Source organism: Euphorbia lathyris, chromosome 7 (assembly GCF_963576675.1).
Source record: "Euphorbia lathyris chromosome 7, ddEupLath1.1, whole genome shotgun sequence".
In the NCBI taxonomy this organism is placed as follows: Eukaryota; Viridiplantae; Streptophyta; class Magnoliopsida; order Malpighiales; family Euphorbiaceae; genus Euphorbia; species Euphorbia lathyris.
In genome coordinates this window covers 86,846,680-86,866,016 of record NC_088916.1, presented here as the reverse complement: position 1 = coordinate 86,866,016, position 19,337 = coordinate 86,846,680, and the positions used below count along the sequence as shown (strand labels likewise).

The window sequence follows — 19,337 nt, the reverse complement described above, 5'->3', positions numbered from 1 at the left end:
TCTATTACTGCCTGGAATAATAAGCCTACGCCTACACTGTGGGTAATTACCAAAGACTACTCAACGGTCTCTGTTTTCTCCTCCTTTGATCAGCAGGTGACTGTGAAGTACGACTCTAGGGGCAAGTTTCATCATCTTTCTTTTGTTTATCCCCATAATACTGCCTCTGATCAATGATATCTATGGTCAGAGCTCTGTAATCTAAAGGATAGTGTGAGTGAAAATTGGCTCATTTTTTGGGATTTCAATGCAGTAACAGGTTCTCATGAGAAGACTGGTTCTCCTCCATCACTTAGCTCTAGTCGGGAATTCATTAACTTCATTGATCACTATGCATTACTTGATATTAGTTCTTGTTGCTATCTATTTTCACTATGATTTTGAGTCATATTTTCGTTCATTTTGTATGCAACTTTAATGCTTTAGTGTTAATTTTGTAAAATTTCACTTCATTTCACATTTTCACACATTATCACGTGTTTTTAATTTAATTCACGAGTTTTTATAGAATTTTTTCCACACTCTCACACACCCCACAAGATTTACAATTGTTATAGTGAGCTACAGGACAAAACAGGGACGCATTCTGAGAAGGGACGAAGAAATGACGAGCAAAACAGTTTTTGGGTATTTTTACATAATCCGTAGTTTTTGGCGAGACCTAATTAGATCAGAGAGAGGTCTCCGTGAGAGCTCCCTAGGTCTCAGCAAGACCTAGCTAAATTCACATAATCCGTAGCCATCAGGCACAAGTCTCGGCGAGACCTCCCTAGGTCTCGGTGACACCTGAGAATTTCAGCAAGTTGCAATTGGCGGCTCCTCCTCTCTATGCAAGCCCATACTCTTCCTCAATTTGACTTCTCAAGGACATTTAATGCACCAATTCTGTACTTTGGAGGCTACCAATCATCAAATTCAGATTATCATCTTGAATTGAGCAAAGATTAGCCTATAAATAGACATGAGATGTATGAGGAAATCGACATACTTTTCATATTCATTGTAGCCAAGCTTTGGGCAATTGTCTTTCCTTTGTTTTAGTTTGTTTTAAGTAGTTTCTAAGTTCAAATTCATGTTTCTAACTTATTTCCATTCAAGTTTGTAAGTTGATTTTGAGTTTTGAGTAAGAATTTCTTCATCTTTTGTGTTCCAGCTCTTACTTTCACTAAGTTTCACTTTGTTTCGATTCATTTAAAGTATTACTTCCACAATGACCAAGCACTAATTCTTGACAACTAGGGATGAGGGAAATCTTGCTAATGTTTTGAGTCAAATTTAGAAGTCTATTTAGTTAAAATACCCAAAAAGAAGTCGTGTTTAAGAACTAGGAACGTAAGCTTAACTCATATTTTGGTCAATCGCTTTTTACTCACCATAGTATTAAGAGATTGGTGGAAAACTACGTTTTTAGACTCGATAGCAAGTCGATATGGTTTTTAACACTTTAATGTTAGGATTTCTCATCTACTTAAGACTTTCTTGTCGTATTTAAGTAACCATTTTCCCGGTTATGTAAATAGGAGGGAAGGAATAGAACGAGGTGATCTAAGGTCTTACCACCAAGTTTCTTTTAGAAATCACCATCTTAAAATCACGAATTTCTCTTCGGTGTTTTATTTCAATAGCTTTGATTTGTCTCAAACTTAGAAAGTGAACCAGACTCCCTAGTGTTTTACAACATAGTTTTTAACAACAAAAGTTTTTATCGCTATTCAAAACGAACCTTTTCAAATTAATCGTTTAGACTTCAACAACCCGTAGATAGTTAATGCTTGTCCAGAATCTCTGTGGGATCGATATTTATACGTAAGTATACTATATTACTTGGAGGGGTAAAAGATAGGAAATGGAGGCGTGTAATTGTTTCTAGTTTTTTTTCAATGTTTTGGCAACACAATCCCTACCCAAGTATTAATGTCCTAAAGTATCAATTAGCTCCCGAAACAAACTTTAAAACCAAGTCTTGAATAAAATTAACTTGTGATAGGATAAACATTCATTTGACAATTCTAAAATTCTAAAATTGAATCGTCGGGTCATGAATAAAAACTTGAATAACTCTTTTTGAATAAATACTCATTTTTAGACATTTACCCATAGTTGAAACAGTTGAACTTGTAGCACACGAACGCACCCATGGAGATATACTTTGGGCCACCACTATGTCATTTTCCCTTTCACACGACAGAAGATACTTGATAGACATTTGTTTTTGTGTCGTCTGAATATTTTTCATGACTGTATTTTAACTGTATGTCATCTGAAGGCGAAATAAAAAATGCGCTCGATTGTCAGATGACATTACGATTACAAAAAATCCTGTCATCCAAAGAAAACGCGCGTTTTCGTTAAATTTGATGCGCTCAACAGATGACACTTCTAATAAATGAATGTCATTGTATGCCGAAAACAAAAAAGCGGCAAATGAAATTTCACTTACGCGGCCATACCAAAATTTAGGCGCTCTATATCATTTGACTGAAATTTCAGCTGATATATAAACCCTCTCTCAATCCCAAACCCTAGTTTGGGTTACGCAAGAGCTTCATCCCTCTCATCCATCTCATCTCTTTTTATCTCCATGGTTGATTTGAACATGCAATCACTGGGTGAGCTCAAAACATGGTACTGGTAAGCCATATTCTCTTCATTCCTAGATGTATTAGAGTATCATTGTTCCTTACACTATCTTTTCCTCATCTGATTTACTTTTGTGTATGTCGATTTCAGCAGCTGGTATAAGGATCTTCTGATTTTCAGACCTATCGTTGAAAGGTTTAGATCTCTCGCTTAGCTACACTGATTTTATTGTATTTAGATTCACTGTTGTAAAGCTTGGGTCTTTATATTTTTTTAATCTAGGGCAAAACAGTGCCTGATACAGTAGATGGTATGAACTCATCTGATTCCTTTTTATTTGAACACAATATTTGCAGGGATAGTAAGAATGCTTCAGTACATGGGAAGGCTAACTGAAGAGATTGTCAATCGGTTCATGTCTTTAGCATATGGGAAGATTTATTTAACTTACTGAATATATATTAATGTTATGTTGGTTTGAACTGATTGGTCATGCCTTTAGAAGTGATTGTGTATGTTTGATGTACTGTTTTGTAACCTAGAACTCATTGATTTAGGAAACTAGCCTGATTTAGTATATATATTGTTATGTGGGTTTGAACTGCACGATTACATATTTGTATGATGTTGTGGGTGATGATGAAATGATTGGTATGAACTGATTGGTTAGATATAACTGTTTAGGAAGCTAGGACTCATAGAGTTTATGCATGAATGATCATTAAGAATGTGGCTGATTAGGCATACTCTAAAGCTTTGAATGCTAATTGTGATTGGCACTATTCTTACACCTATGAGTTATACTGCTAGAAGTGATTGAGTATGTGTATGTGTATGTGTATAAAACATGTTTATGTTTGATGTTCTGTTGATGTTTATGTTTGAGGTTCTGTATGAGTATGTGTACGATTGTTCATTTGGGCATGTAGCTTATTAATCATGCATCAAGTATTAGAGGAAAATTGTAAAAGGGTCATTGAGCATGTGGCTGATTAGGCATACTCTAAAGCTTTGAATGTTCATTGTGATTGGCACTACTCTTACACCTATGAGTTATACTGCTAGAAGTGATTGAGTATGTGTATGCGTATGAAACATGGTTATGTTTGATGTTCTGTTGATGTTTATGTTTGAGGTTCTGTATGAGTATGTGTACGATTGTTCATTTGGGCATGTAGCTTATTAATCATGCATCAAATATTAGAGGAACATTATAAAAGGGTCATTGAGCATGTATGAAGCATGTATTAAAGGGTAAATTTAGGCTAATTGCATGTACTGATATGGCTTGCAAATGATAAGATATCACCATACTCTTTTTTATTTGGACATGACCTATGATGATAAGTAAGGAATAAGTTGTCTTGAATAAGTAAGGAATAGACATGCACGAATAAGTTGTCTACTTGTTATAGCATGTTCACTTGAATATACATGTCTACTTAAATAAGTTGTCAACTTGTTATAGCATGTTAGGCATACTCTTAAAGCTGAAAATGTTATGAACTCAACTGAATCATTTTTATTTGAACATGACCTATGATGATAAGTAAGGATTCTGAATGCAATTCGTTTATGAAGCATGTATGAAGCATGTATTAAAGGGTAAATTTAAGCTAATTGCATGTACTTATATGGCTTGCAAATGATAAGATATATTTTGATTAGATAGAATATACATATACATACGAACTGAATAACAAGCTCTACATAAAGGGTCATGTATGTGCATTGGCCATACTCTTACTATGTTCCTTTCCACTCGGTTTGATATCGTAACAACAACATTAAACATGGTGATAGGTTTATGATGCATTCAGCACAAACAGAATCCCTTATTTTGACAGCATCATAAACCTCATTACCAAGTTTAGAGTACCACGAGTACAACCCAAGTGGAAGGAGCATTGTAAAAGGGTCAGTTTAGTCTACTTGCACATACATACAAACTGAATAGCAAAGCTCTACGTTATATTACAAAAGGGGGGGTGAGTGTTGCCTTTCGGTTGTAATTGACAGTCCAAAGTTCCTTAGTTGTTTTGACTAGTGAAAGGAAATTTGGAATTTGAATGAGAACCACATTTGGATATCACATTATCTTTCAATTCTCCTTTTACTTAGCCAATACAGCTTAGGAGATTTGAACACCCTTCATATTTAATACAAACAGAGTCCCTTATGGTGACAACATCATAACCCTCATTACCAAGTTCAGAGTACAACGAGTACAAGTGGAAGGAGCATTATAAAAGGGTCAGTTTAGGAGCACAAAGCTTTATGTTATATTAGATAAAGGGTATTTTGACTATAGAAAGGAAATTTGGAATTGGAATGAGAACCACATTTGGAGCTCACATTGCCTTCCGGTTCTCATTTCTCTTAGCCAATATAGTTTAGGAGATTTGGACACCCTCATATCCACTCTGCATACTCCTCAGTCCATATCCGGGCGATATTGCTCAGCAACTGCTTCTTGCCCAGGATATGGCTCCTCACTGTGGGGCTATAAAAGTAGATCATATATATGCCACATACACTACAAAATACATTAAATAATTAGAACAAAAATATGATGTTGTATTTTTATAAAATGAAATAGATAAATGGTTGCATTATACCGTGGCAGTGGAAAAGCGATGGTTATTAAGGATACAGGGAAGTTGAATCAGCCCTGAGGAGACACGTTAGGATGATATATCCTATTCTATAAGCAAAACTGAGAATAAGAGGATAGATTTATTAGTGTATGTTTCATGTAGGTCATTATATCTTGCTGATCTGAGTTAATATTACTCTTGCAGGTCTGTTTGGGAAATCTGGAGGGTAGCTGATTCTAATTTCAAATACACCCCTTTCATATGGGGTGTATTGGGGGCCTTTTATCCTGATCGACCATGTGAAGAAGTTACCATTGAGAGGACTTGTACGTTATCATCCAAGAAGAATCATTAGAAATACACAGAAGAAACCACGAAGGGTTACATAACAACTATGGATTGACATACGTACCATTGATAGCCAGAAGCCACTTTGGGTTCTCCGTGTACAACTTATCCAAGTCAGCAATTATGTCTCTTGGAGTTTCAACAAGGGGATCCATTGTTGGTAAGTTTTCTGGTTGTTGAAGGTATGATTCTGAATTATGATGCATATATTTATAGTGATATGATTGTGGTAAGTGAAAGGCCGTGAAAGGGGAAGGGTCACGTAATTACAACTGAGTTTAGGGATGTGTGTAATATTAATGACTTGCTTGGCTTTTGCAGATACAAGACCTTTGGGATTATAGGCCTAATTATTACTCCAAGATATGGATTGACTTATGGAAGATTGGTTATTTTTTTGTGTTTAAATTCAGAAATTTATTGGTTATTCAAGATATGGATTGACGTTATATGCACAAATGTAAACATATTATGAGTATTGGTCTCTAATAAAATTAAAACCATTGATATACATAATTTCATCTTCATATTTTAGAATGTTTCTGTATTCAGGTATAAAAACCAGAAATATAAACGAAGAAGGCATAAAGTGACATTTTAATTTTTAAAAATGTCATCTAAACAGCAATAAAAAGACATTAAAATAAATGTTTCTGTCATATGAAAAAAATCCTTTGACATGATTGATTAAGACATGTGCCATCTAAACAGGCTATAACGGCAGAAATTATTATACGAACTATCATCTCAAATTAAATATGCCAATTTCTCACACGCTAACCTGATGGTTTTAATTGTTAGAATGTCATGTGATGACATTAAAGGTGACCACAGTAATAAATAAGCTGCATCGTAACAAGGGTAAGATGACAGTGAGAAAATAGGCTAATGTCATGTGTGATGATGAAACATGATAGAACCTGACCGTCGTCTGAAGGTGCAATAGAAGGCATCGAGCCCCATGACAGATTTATATCTCGCGGGAAGACGGTTTTTAAACGTCGTCTGAAGAGGGTTTTGGCGTAGTGCATGAGCACATTAAATAGCTCGATTATTTTTCTTTGATGTGGGATCCACACTTGTTTTTAACTATAGGGCTTGCATCAAATACTAACCGAAACCACACACATCGAACTAGGAATTTGATATGATTAAGGCCTTTTTTCATTTCGCCACCAAATAAACCAATAGCCTACCCGAAATCATTTTCCCTTGTTCACCATTTTGAGCTTTGCCCTTCTTTTGCCACCACAATATAACCCTATTCCATCACTTTCTATCCAAAAATCCCGGAATCTATGAGTTTCTAATAGATAAATATGAGTCTAAAAAAGAGAGCATCAAAGCAAAAACATATACATTCTTTGGCTCACACACATTACCCCCTAGGAATACAATTCTCACATTCCGAAAAAAAAGCTTATTCAAAATTTTTGAGAAAAAGGGGGAAGAAAAGAAAAGAAAGAAATAAATAAATGCTCTCAACTACCCAATAGTGACTTAACGTTTTAGAAACTCAATAAGATTCTGAAGCCTCATTTCCATCATAATCACACCCAACCTTAACCCTTAATTACAACCCAATTAAGCCCTTTAGATCAAATCCTAGTAAGGAGGCATAGTGGTAGAGGTTGGATGACCGTGCAAAGCCACGATAGTTATCACTTGTGTTGGAAAATTGAGAGAAAACACCTTACTCCGAACACTTGAGCGTAAAGAGTGAATCCTATGTGAGGTGTTTAACGAGTTCATTAAGTATCAACTATTTGAAAAATGTCTCACTAATGGCCAAAAGTATAAATTCAAAAATCGTTTAATTACTCAAGGTGTTTATCATCTTTCGGACGACTCAAAATTATGATCTTCTATATTGTTACTTGAAATGAATCATGTCTCATTGTTGATTTATTTGAGTGCTTGGTCTTCTAGCTTTGTTTTCGGATTTAATTTGCTTGAGGACAAGCAAAAGCTTAAAGTTTGGGGATGTTGTTGCTATCTATTTTCAATATGATTTTGAGTCATATTTTCGTTCATTTTTAATGCAATTTTAATGCTTTAGTGTTAATTTTGTAAAATTTCACTTCATTTCACATTTTCACACACTATCACGTGTTTTTAATTTAATTCACAAGTTTTTCTAGCATTTTTTCCACACTCTCACACACCCCACAAGATTGACAATTATTCTAGTGAGCTACAGGACAAAACAGGGACGCATTCTGAGAAGGGACGAAGAAATGACGAGCAAAACAGTTTTTAGGTATTTTTACATAGGTCTCGGCGAGACCTCCCTAGGTCTCGGCGAGACCTAGGAAAATTCACAGAATCCGCAGCCATCAGGCACAGGTCTTGATGAGACCTCCCCTGAGAATTTCAGCAAGTTGCAATTGGCGGCTCCTCCTTTCTATGCAAGCCCATACTCTTCCTCAATTTGACTTCTCAAGGACATTTAATGCACTAATTCAGTACTTTGGAGGCTACCAATCATCAAATTGAGATTATCATCTTGAATTGAGCAAAGATTAGCCTATAAATAGACATGAGATGTATGAGAAAATCGACACACTTTTAATATTCATTGTAGCCAAGCTTTGGACAATTGTCTTTCCTTTGTTTTAGTTCGTTTTAAGTAGTTTCTAAGTTCAAATTCATGTTTCTAAGTTATTTCCATTCAAGTTTGTAAGTTGATTTTGAGTTTTGAGTAAGAATTTCTTCATCTTTTGTGTTCCATCTCTTACTTTCACTAAGTTTCACTTTGTTTCAATTCAAGTATTACTTCCCCAATGACCAAGCACTAATTCTTCCCAACTAGGGATGAGGGGAATCTTGCTAATGTTTTGAGCAAAGTTAGAAGTCTATTTAGTTAAAATACCCGAAAAGAAGTTGTGTTTAAGAACTAGGAAATTAAACTTAACTCATATTTCGGTCAATCACTTTTTACTCATCATAGTATCAAGAGATTAGTGGAAAACTACATTTTTAGACTCGATAGCAAGTCGATGTGGTTTCCAACATTTTAATGTTAGAATTTCTCATTTACTTAAGGCTTTATTCTCGTATTTAAATAACCATTGGCCCCGTTAGGTAAATAGGAGTGAAGGAATAGAACGAGGTGATCTAACGTCTTAGCACCAAGTTTCTTTTAGAAATCACAAACTTAAAATCACGAATTTCTCTTCGGTGTTTTATTTCAATAGCTTTGATTTGACTCAAACTTAGAAAGTGAACCCGACTCCCTATTGTTTTACAACATAGTTTTTAACAACAAAAGTTTTTATCGCTATTCAAAACCAACCTTTTCAAATTAATCATTTAGACTTCAAGAACCCGTAGATAGCTAATGCTTGTCTAGAATCTCTGTGGGATCGATCACTTGGAGGGGTAAAAGATAGGGAATGGAGGCGTGTAATTGTTTCTAGTTTTTTTTTTCAATGTTTTGGCAACACAACCCCAACCCAAGTATTAATGTCCTAAAGTATCAATTAGCTCCCGAAACAAACTTTAAACCAACTCTTGAATAGTATTAACTTGTGATAGGATAAACCTTCATTTGACAATTCTAAAATTCTAAAATTGAATCGTCCGGTCATGAATAAAAACTTGAATAACTGTTTTTGAATAAATACTCATTTTTAGACATTTACCCATAGTTGAAACACTTGAACTTGTAGCACACAAACGCACCCATGGTGAGATACTTTGAGCCACGAACACATTAAATAGCTCGATTATTTTTCTTTCATGTGGGATCCACGCTTGTTTTTAACTATAGGACTTGCATCAAATACTAACCCAAACCACACGCACCGAACTAGGAATTTGATATGATTAAGGCCTTCTTTCATTTCGCCACCATATAAACAAATAGCCTACCCGAAATCATTTTCCCGTGTTCCCCATTTTGAGCCTTGCCCTTCTTTTGTCACCACAATATAACCCTATTCCATCACTTTCTATCCAAAAATCCCGGAATCTATGAGTTTCTAATAGATAAATATGAGTCTAAAAAATAGAGCATCAAAACAAAAACATATACATTCTTTAGCTCACACACATTACCCCCTAGGAATACAATTCTCACATTCCGAAAAAAAAGCTTATTCAAAATTTTTGAGAAAAAAAGGGGAAGAAAAGAAAAGAAAGAAATAAATAAATGCTCTCAACTACTCAATAGTGACTTAACATTTTAGAAACTCAATAAGATTCTTAAGCCTCATTTCCATCATAATCACACCAAACCTTAACCCTTCATTACAACCCAATTAAGTCCTTTTGATCAAATCCTAGTAAGGAGACATAGTGGTAGAGGTTGGATGACCGTGCAAGCCCACGATAGTTATCACTTGTGTTGGAAAATTGAGAGAAAACACCTTACCCGGAACACTTGAGCGTAAAGGGTGAATCCTATGTGAGGTGTTTAAGGAGTTCATTAAGTATCAACTATTTGAAAAATGTCTCACTAATGGCCAAAAGTATAAATTCAAAAATCGTTTAGTTACTCAAGGTGTTTATCATGTTTCGGACGGCTCAAAATTATGATCTTCTACATTTTACTTGAAATGAATCATGTCTCATTGTTGATTTATTTGAGTGCTTGGTCTTCTAGCTTTGTTTTCGGATTTAATTCGTTTGAGGACAAGCAAAAGCTTAAATATAATATCCACAATATTTCGAAATATTGTGGATATTCAATTACTTTTAGCTTGCGTATATTACATGAGCAATGAAATTTAATAGTAATTGAATCATTGATGAAAAACAAATATAAGATCTTAATGGGCAAAAATACTAATTAATTGTATTATAATAAATAAAAATATAGAACTAAATAAAATGATAACATATAAAGTTAATAGAGAAAGAATATAATATGATTAATTTAATTATGATGTTTAGCTTAAATTGTATATATTTTGTAAACGTTAAGTTTAAATTCGTATTATTTTGTAAACGTTAAGCCTATATTGGTGCTATTTTGTACGTGAGGCCTAAATTGATGCTATATTATAAACGTTAAGTCTAAATTGATATTATGTTGTAACCGTTAAGCCTATATATGTTGGTACTATTTTGAAAGTTGAGCCTAAATTGGTACTTCCTCAAAAACCTTAGGCCCATTTTGATACCTTATCCCTATAAATTATGACTATGTTCCAAAATAAAAACATACATGTTTTATTTTTATAAAATAGGATAAAGAGTTGTCACTTCAAATTTAATTTCATCTATTTTGACTATTAATTTTAAAGAATCCATAGAAACAAAAACTTAATGATTAGACAATTATTTCCAAAAACAGACTAGCTTAATATATAAGAACATAGAAACTAGTAAATTATTTATCCAAATTAATCAAAAAGTATCCTATCATGTCCTCCCTGCATCTGAAGCAAGAGCAAATGCTATTGAAATCTGCAAAATACAACTCCAATCCAACTCAATTAAGATATGTTCACTGCAATACCTGAGCTGTGTTTGCAGAGGTTTGTGAGAGAAACTTAACAAACTCTTCCTTCTTTCTCTCAAAATTGAATCTTGCAGAATTCAACACCATTTGCTCTCGCTTTAAATCCTCTGTCAACTTCTCCTTTTCCCATGTCTTCTGTTTGAGTTGATTCTCAGTTTCCATGTAGCTATCAGGTGGATTTGCTGACATGGAAGGTTTTGGAAATCTTACATCAACATCAGTCCTGCCGAACAAAAAAAATCCAGAAAGAAGAGATACCAAATGAGAAATACACACACAACACGGGCTCACACACACACATGTAACTCTAAACATAGGGTATGCCAAAATATGTTATTTACTAGCCAGATGCATCGCATGAAACATAAAGGGCGGTCCGGTGGGTCCGGAGAGGGATCCCATCACAAGGGTCTACTTGGGGCAAGCCTTCCCCTGCCAATTTTTTTTGCAAGAGGTCGCTCCTAAGACTTGAACCCGTGACCTCTCGGTCACACAACAACAACAATGTTTACCGTTGCGCCAAGGCTCACCCTTTGAATCGACCATTCTAGACAAAATACGTATTTCTTTTCTTTTGTATGATAGTTGTACAAAAATTGGGGGAAGAAAAATCCATGCACCAAATATCATGAGTTGAATTTGGAAGGTTAGAGGCTAATGCTATGAACCCTATAGGTGGCCTATTATAATCGAATTATAGCACATACATAATTCTACAATCTATCAGGATTCAGAAAGACATTTCTTTCTTAGTGCATTTAAACTACCTACATGCAGAAAGCAAATTCCGAAATACCACAAAAGGAGATGCTGTAAACCAATGAAATTCACCATTAGATCCGATTGGAAGACAATTTCATGTCAATAATGAAAGCAAAATACTTACCGATTCCCCAAGGAAAAGAAACCATTAGGCTTAATAATCCATCCATCCAGTGAAATTGCTCCATCACTTATAAGTGGAAGAGCAAGTAGCATCTCCTCCCTACTTTTGTAAACTTGCAGGCGAGAAAAGAGGCTGTAAAATAGAGTCTCTCTAAGGCCATAGACATCAGATACATACAACAAATTCATGTAATCCACATGGATCATGTTAACAGCGAAACCAATAAATCCAGGTGGGCACTCGCCATTAGGCAATTTTGGCCGTAGAAGATCAAGCCTTCTTTGAGGGTCATCATCCACAAATTCACCACAGTAAGGTCTACAAGGGAAAAAAAGTTTGTAATTCAAGAACTGAATTCCAAACAGCAATAAGGAAAAGAAAGAGATACATGCCTTAAATTTTCGAGACAAATGACAAGAAATCGACCATCCAGAGTCCGTCCCATAGTGGTACCAAAGCCTCGAATTCCAGAATCACTATTTATATGGCCTTCCTTGTCATAAGTTTCAAGAGCTTTAACACCTTCGTAAGTCTTGCAAACAATTCCTAGCATTGTCTCTACTCCTAAGTACTCTGAAAGAAGCCTGCAATTAAGAAAGAATAAGTAAAAGTAGATTGAAAATAGTGCAGATAACTAACAACAACTGCATTATCATGCAGCTCTTTAAAGCAAAGATCAGTGTGGCAGTAAGTACGGAGACATTTCACTGATTGAAAATAATAAGAGCTCTTGGAATTGTGGATTACATAAATTAACTGACTACATTAGAACCAGGAACAATATGCTATATTAGCAAGGAAACTAATCATAAGACTTATTTCATAGAAGAGGAAGAATCTACATGTTAGATAGATAGTAAATATCAATAGCAGATAACATGCATATGTTAGATAGATAGTAAATATCAATAGCAGATAACATGCAACTTCAAACTAACCTGCTAAGATTATCATCATCCACCTTGCCCAGAGTAGCAACAATACCAAGCACATCCTTAGTGAATCCGAGTTGAGGTGCATGAGTACCATGGCGTGTTGTCAGCTGACACAGAATGCCTGCAGCAGAAGTTTCATGCTGCAGAATCTGCTTTACTGTTTCTTCCTCACTCTGATTGGAGGAATGGCTTTCACTTTCACCACTAGGAGGTCTTGAGGAGTGATAATTACCAAGAATAACTGAAAGGAAACTTGTCAGTAGCAGAAAATGAAAATGGAAAAAGAGATATTATGCATCACAAATGATTATACAGATAAAATCTCCAAACAATTCTAGCATCTAAAAGTAAATCCTTCCATTCGGAAACACTGACTCGAAGTTGAGATAAAAAAACTGCTCACACTATAAGTTCTGAGGTTTAGATTGAGTTATGGGTCCTTGACTATGAAATCAAAAAGTAAATCCTCTTTTCTTTTTCGACCTAGCTTACCTATAATGAGAATTAATTTCGTGACCTCTGAATTTGTTTTTCAAATGATGCTTACTTTATTAATGATAAACACTTCCCTGTCATAACTTATAAGAGTACAAAAGGCAGACTTGAACTAGAACTCCTGCTCATATTATAATTCAAACTTCCTAAATAAAAATTTTGAAAATAAATCTGTACCCCTATTAGAATTAAAACTTCCTAAATAACAATTCTGATAATAAATTCCTACTCCTCAAGGATTAAGACTTCCTAAATAAATAACAATCATGAAACTAGTAAGTCCTAAACCTAATCAAAATAACGATTTATTATGATATAGACTAGCTACAACAGTTTTAACATTGCCTTCCCCTACAAAAATGAGTGTGATCTCATGCACAAAGATGATAACTGGAGCTACTTCACCAAAGCATCAGTTGGTGATAGGATCTTCATCATCTGGTTCTAGTAAAGGTTCCTTCGGTCCTTCCAACGAGTGATATCTTTTATACTATGTCCTCATGTATACGATTAGTCATAATTATAACAAATCCCCTTAGTCTTTCGTTTCTCTAAACGGTCCTTCCACTGCTGACCAGCAGTCCCATCTTGATAATTTCTCTTTTTTCATATAGCCTTGGTAATTCAGCAGATTTATGCAACTCTACTTCGACCACTATTGTGCCTTTCAACAGTGTGTTGATGCTTACAAAAATTCTCACACATATGCAACCAACCAGCTCAAGGGATCATACGACCCATCAAACTTAGGAAATCTAGTGTCGAGAATTTTGGAAGCAGACCTCCTCCTGCCGTCGTATTCTACTGTCCACCCCCTGTCTCCTTCCTTGTTGTGCTAGATTGCCACTCTCCTCAATGGTTTCTAGTTGGAGTACCATGGCCTCCACCTTTGGTCTGTCTTTGCAGTATGAAGCTCAAAAAGGCTTCAAACTGTTTTTCCAGATTACTTGATTCACCCATAACTTGCTCTAATACCACTTTGTTAAGCTCATGAGCTTTGGATCAAATTACGGGTCCTTGAACCTTGAAATCAGGAAGTGAATCTTACTTCTTTTTCTTTCGAGATAGTATGATGAGAATTAATTAATGCAGCTCGTTAGAGAGAAACCCGGATCTCTATGATGAGAACTCCTGACCTCTGAATTTGTTTTTCAAATAGTACTTTACCAATGATAAAATGGTTCCTTTCTATAATAGTATAAAAGGCAGACTTAAACTAGTATTCCTACTCTATTAGATTTAACACTTCCTAAATAAAAATTCTAAAAATAAACTCCTATCCTATTAGAATTAGAACTTCCTAAATAATAGTTCTGAAAATAAACTCTTATTTCTACTAATACTAAGACTTCCTAAATAAATGATAATTCCGAAAATAACAATTTCTAAATAAATTTACGCTGATTTGGACTAGCTACAATAGTTTCCTAACAACATCATTTTCTGTTTATATCAGCTAAAACTTTACTGAAATATCTTGTCTAATTAAATTAACTAAAACATTGAAGGAAACAGTGCATATGAATGACAGATCTAAACATTGCTACCACAGTACTTAAAGCACATGGAGAACCAAGAATTAATGGCCAACAATTAAAAATAGGTGCCTCAGTTGAATTTGTTAGGTAGCTACCATGCTTAAATTAAAAACCATTACACTACACAACATAAATTTGTTCCTAGATGTGCTTGTATCTAAGTGAACTGCACATGCAAATACTTCTTAGTTGAGTAATCTTCAAGAAGAACTAATCCTCTAGAAGAGGCACAAAAAATAAAATTTAGCATACCTTGCAGATCAAGTATTGAGTCTTCTAATTTGTTTCGTTGACTTTTCAAAATTTTCAAGTTATCCTCATGCTGCTTGATTTGGATTCCTGCTGTGTGTAGATCATCTTGAAATTTCTGCAAAGGTTACAATTTAACAATTAGTTCTTTGACCTACTTTACATTGTAAATAAGCTCTAGTAACTTAAAGGATGTCTAAAAAAATACAAATGGCAATGTGAAATTTCGGCTTTTTTTTTACAAATGTCAACTCCATAAAAATAAAATATAAATAACAGAATAATTGCTTTTGATTTACACCCACATCACAACAAAATGTAAAGATCCTATGCAAATTGAAAACCTTAGAATTGTATATGACCGATTGAGCTTGCATAGAACCACCATTTTGCATTTCATTACTTGGGATAATACTAGCTTCTTCTTCCACCAGAGCTAACAAATCCTGCGGAAACACTCTATTTAAGAATTACAGCTAAAACAAAAGGATCGACTTAACATTTGCAACTATGAACATATCATCTCAAAGAGCAACATGACACTATGTTCCTTACACAAATAGGTAAAGCAAGGCACATTTGTATGCATCACAGTGCACCTCAAGAAACAATAAAAAGCCGACAAACAAAAACCATATTTACTAATAATGGAAATAGTCATAGTAATCTTCTGAAATCTAAAGATGATAAAAGTCTAAAACATATGAAGCCTCAGACATAATTTCTTTATGGTCTAACTGCATATAGTGAACAAATTAAAAGCCTTCAAAGCTTATGCTCCCAAATAATATCCTAATTATTGGAAGATGAAGTCATCAAAATTAGCTGCAAAGTTTAAAAGTTCTATGCCATTCAAAAACAAGGGCTGACAATATAATTTCTTTGATAACAACCATGCAAGCATATACATGGCTTCTACTCTTCTACATGTCAACCCATATTTGAAGTTTTTACATTCCAAGCTGTAAATTACATCTTTTGATGCCTTCAACACTGTGAATGATTTAAAACCTCGATTCATGTTAGGGCTATGGAAAATTTTCAAAATATAGTTCACCGAGTGAAGCAAAATGAAGCAGGAAAAAACAAATAGCCAAAAAGGGAAACAGAAACCAGCCACACTAATCACCATCCTTCTTAGGGTCTCCAATTTATCATTCTCATTTAAGCAATAATTCAAAGAAACTTCCATGATTTTCAAACAGCAATCACAATGAAAAATCAATTTCCAAGCCAAGAGCATACAAATTTCACCAAAATTCCAGCTCTACTATGAAGCACCGATAGGGGTATATAAATCACAAATCATATTCATAAAGTGATCATAAAAACACAAATAATACTCTCAAGTCATTATAAAACCACAAATAACATCTATAATATTAACTAATAAGTAATTAATTCATAGCAGATCGACCAGATGAGAGAAAAAACTCGATCAAAATAGATCGACCAGATCAGAGGGATCGACATTCTCAAAGCAACTGAGGAAGACAACTGATTGCACAGAACCACTGAACAGAAGAACTCGTTCAGATGAGAGAAAAGATTTAGGAATTTCAATTTTGTTAGGGTTCAATGCATCGCACGGAGAGATTTTCAATTTTAGTTTAGGGTTCAATGGATTTCGTGTCCGTATATACTAGTAATCCTGGGATTATTTCATTTTAATCCTTATATTTTCTGAGTTTTAAAAAAAACCCTTATACTTTCATAGTTTTTTTAAAAAAACCCCTAGAGTATCCATGAAGTATCCCCGAAGTGTCCCCCGTGTATCCCATCATTTAGAAAAAAAGACATTGTAGCATCATTTTTTGATGGGGCATCATTTAATAAAATAATATTATTTATTTTCATTTTCATTTATTTTATATACATAAAAACCAGAAATCAAGAATCAAGAATCATTTAACACTAATAATCAATCCATACAAAATCATTTAACTCTAATAAAGATGAAATGGGTTGGAGTAAAAACATTGTAGCAACATCAAAACAGATAGAGAATATGATGAAAACATGGTTTGATGCAGTAAATTTGATGAAATGTGTTGGAGATGGTCTAAGCCCTGGTTAGTTGCAAACTGAAAAGAACTGTTCATTAAACCCAAAACGCAATATTACCATCCATACGTGGTTCAGATAAACTCGGTTAGGTTTTGACAACAACAAATTTAACTTGTCAAAACTAATTTGTGTGACTCACTTATATACCAAGTAAAACAAAATTCACTTGAAATTATCTGATTATCGATTTATAAACATCCATGCAAAACAATTTTTCTTAGAAAGAGAGGAATTGAGTCCAATTTACATTAGAAAATTTGAATTATCCCAATGATCAAAGAAAATTAAGCAATTAAAAAGAACCGGACAAATTCCATCTTAAATTACAAAATGCACAACTGGAAAATTATGGACCCTAATTTGGTCGATCCAACAATGAGCTTACTCGGAAATATAACTATAGAATTCCTCAGCATTAAAGTCCTAGGATGGGCAAAGAATAAGATAATAATTTAAATAGTTATGGAGTTTTGTCATTGTATTATACTATTAGGTAATTGTGGTTTCCTAAATACACTACCACTATGTTTAACAGAGGCTATATAGGAGGTGATATAGGGATAAAAAGTGGCTTTTTATATACGTTGTTTGTTAGAGGGGGTGTACAAGGAAGGATAGATCGGTTGAACTCCAATTAATTTTTTTTTTTTAATTTATAATCATAATCAATGTATCTTCCACATGATTTTTTTTCATGTGAGACTAATAATAGTAGATTGGCTCTCTGAACTTGTCCATAATTTTTTTTTAGCTCCCTGAACTTTGCAAATGTCTTACCAGCTCTCTAAACTTGCTTATTCCGTAACAACTGAATACAAAAACCATAATATTAACTCGTGTTAAAGTGCAAAAATACCCGTAATGTTTTGGAACATGAGTAATTTTACCCCTAACGTCTAAAATGGTGCAATTTTACCCTTAACGTTGGAAACCAAGAGCAATTTTACCTTTAACATTGATAAATTGGGTTAATTTGAGAAATAATTCATCAAATTGTCTTCTTTGTCATGAATCTTGTCATCTACACTTCATCCGTGTATCATTTTATCGGTAACAAATCAAGTTCAAGGAGCTAATAAATTTTTATGGACAAGTTTAAGGAGCTGGTGATACGAAATAAGCAAGTTTAGGGAACTAGTGAGACACTTATAAGTTCAGAGAGCCAATCTACTATTATGGACAAGTTCAGGGAGCTGGTGATTTATTAGGCCTAATTTTATTGACCAATCTAATTTTATTCACAATATAAGCTCAAAAAAAAAGAAGCAAAAAGACTAGTCAGACTTACCACATATCATTTGCTTAAATATAACAGGAATCTATACTATATACTAAATTTGTAGTTAATAGTACTGATGTATCATCTCTTGAAGATATCTATGGCCGGACGTGCCATTTTCTTAAAATATTGTAACTCTTCTTCTTCACAACTTTTCTCCTTAGCTTTGCATAACCATGGTGATAAACCATTCCCAAATAATTACCCATGTTCTCAATCTACCCATTCTTTATCTATTCAGAATACACGTTTTATTGGTAACTACTTTTCTTCCTCTTCATTTGCACTTTGTTTTCTTCATTTTCTGTCTTACTTCTTCTCGAATTTGGATTTCATTTGTTGTCCATCTGTGTTTTCTAACCGTTCAAATTTGTCATCTTCGTCTTTGTGAGCGGGGAGTAATTCCAAGAGACGCTTGTTCAAAGAAGCTCGGATCTAGTAATCTTCACCTACCCCCAATGAAAGAGTATACAAAGGAATAGAGAAACAAAAAAAGGAGAACAGAGCAAAACTAAATTATAAATTGCTCAACCGAACTATAATCTTCATAAATGAAAGAATTACAAAATGAAAGAAAGGTATCTCCGTTCCCGTCCGGTTAATCCCCAATGGGAATCCCCATTATTCCACGTGATAATTGATTTTTTTGGATGATTTTAAGTACATTTTAATTAGGTGATTGATTGTTTTCAATTTTTAGTTTTATTTTTATTTGAAAATTTTGAGAATGGTTGTTAATATTTGGTATTATTAGCTACTGTTTCTTAAAAGTTTTGCCTTTACTGATTTTTTTAAAACGGTGATTCCCCACTATGAATAGGGAATGGGAAATGTGAATAACTTTTTTGGAACATCTCTAAACGGGATATGGGGTCCCTGTGGGGACGGGGATGGAG

The 19,337-nt window shown here is 34.2% G+C and overlaps 1 protein-coding gene across 1 annotated transcript; it reads right to left on the bottom strand.

Moving 5' to 3' along the window:
• Window positions 1–10,743: 10,743 nt before the first annotated feature.
• LOC136200588 (protein DEFECTIVE IN MERISTEM SILENCING 3-like) lies at window positions 10,744–16,688 on the bottom strand. The gene is made up of 8 exons (XM_065990964.1): window positions 16,513–16,688; window positions 15,440–15,541; window positions 15,099–15,213; window positions 12,817–13,054; window positions 12,271–12,462; window positions 11,879–12,196; window positions 10,990–11,215; window positions 10,744–10,909 (listed from the first exon to the last, which is right to left on the bottom strand). The coding sequence occupies exons 2-8, from the start codon at window positions 15,488–15,490 to the stop codon at window positions 10,874–10,876; spliced, it is 1,176 nt and encodes a 391-aa protein (XP_065847036.1). The 5' UTR covers window positions 15,491–15,541; window positions 16,513–16,688; the 3' UTR covers window positions 10,744–10,873.
• Window positions 16,689–19,337: the final 2,649 nt, after the last annotated feature.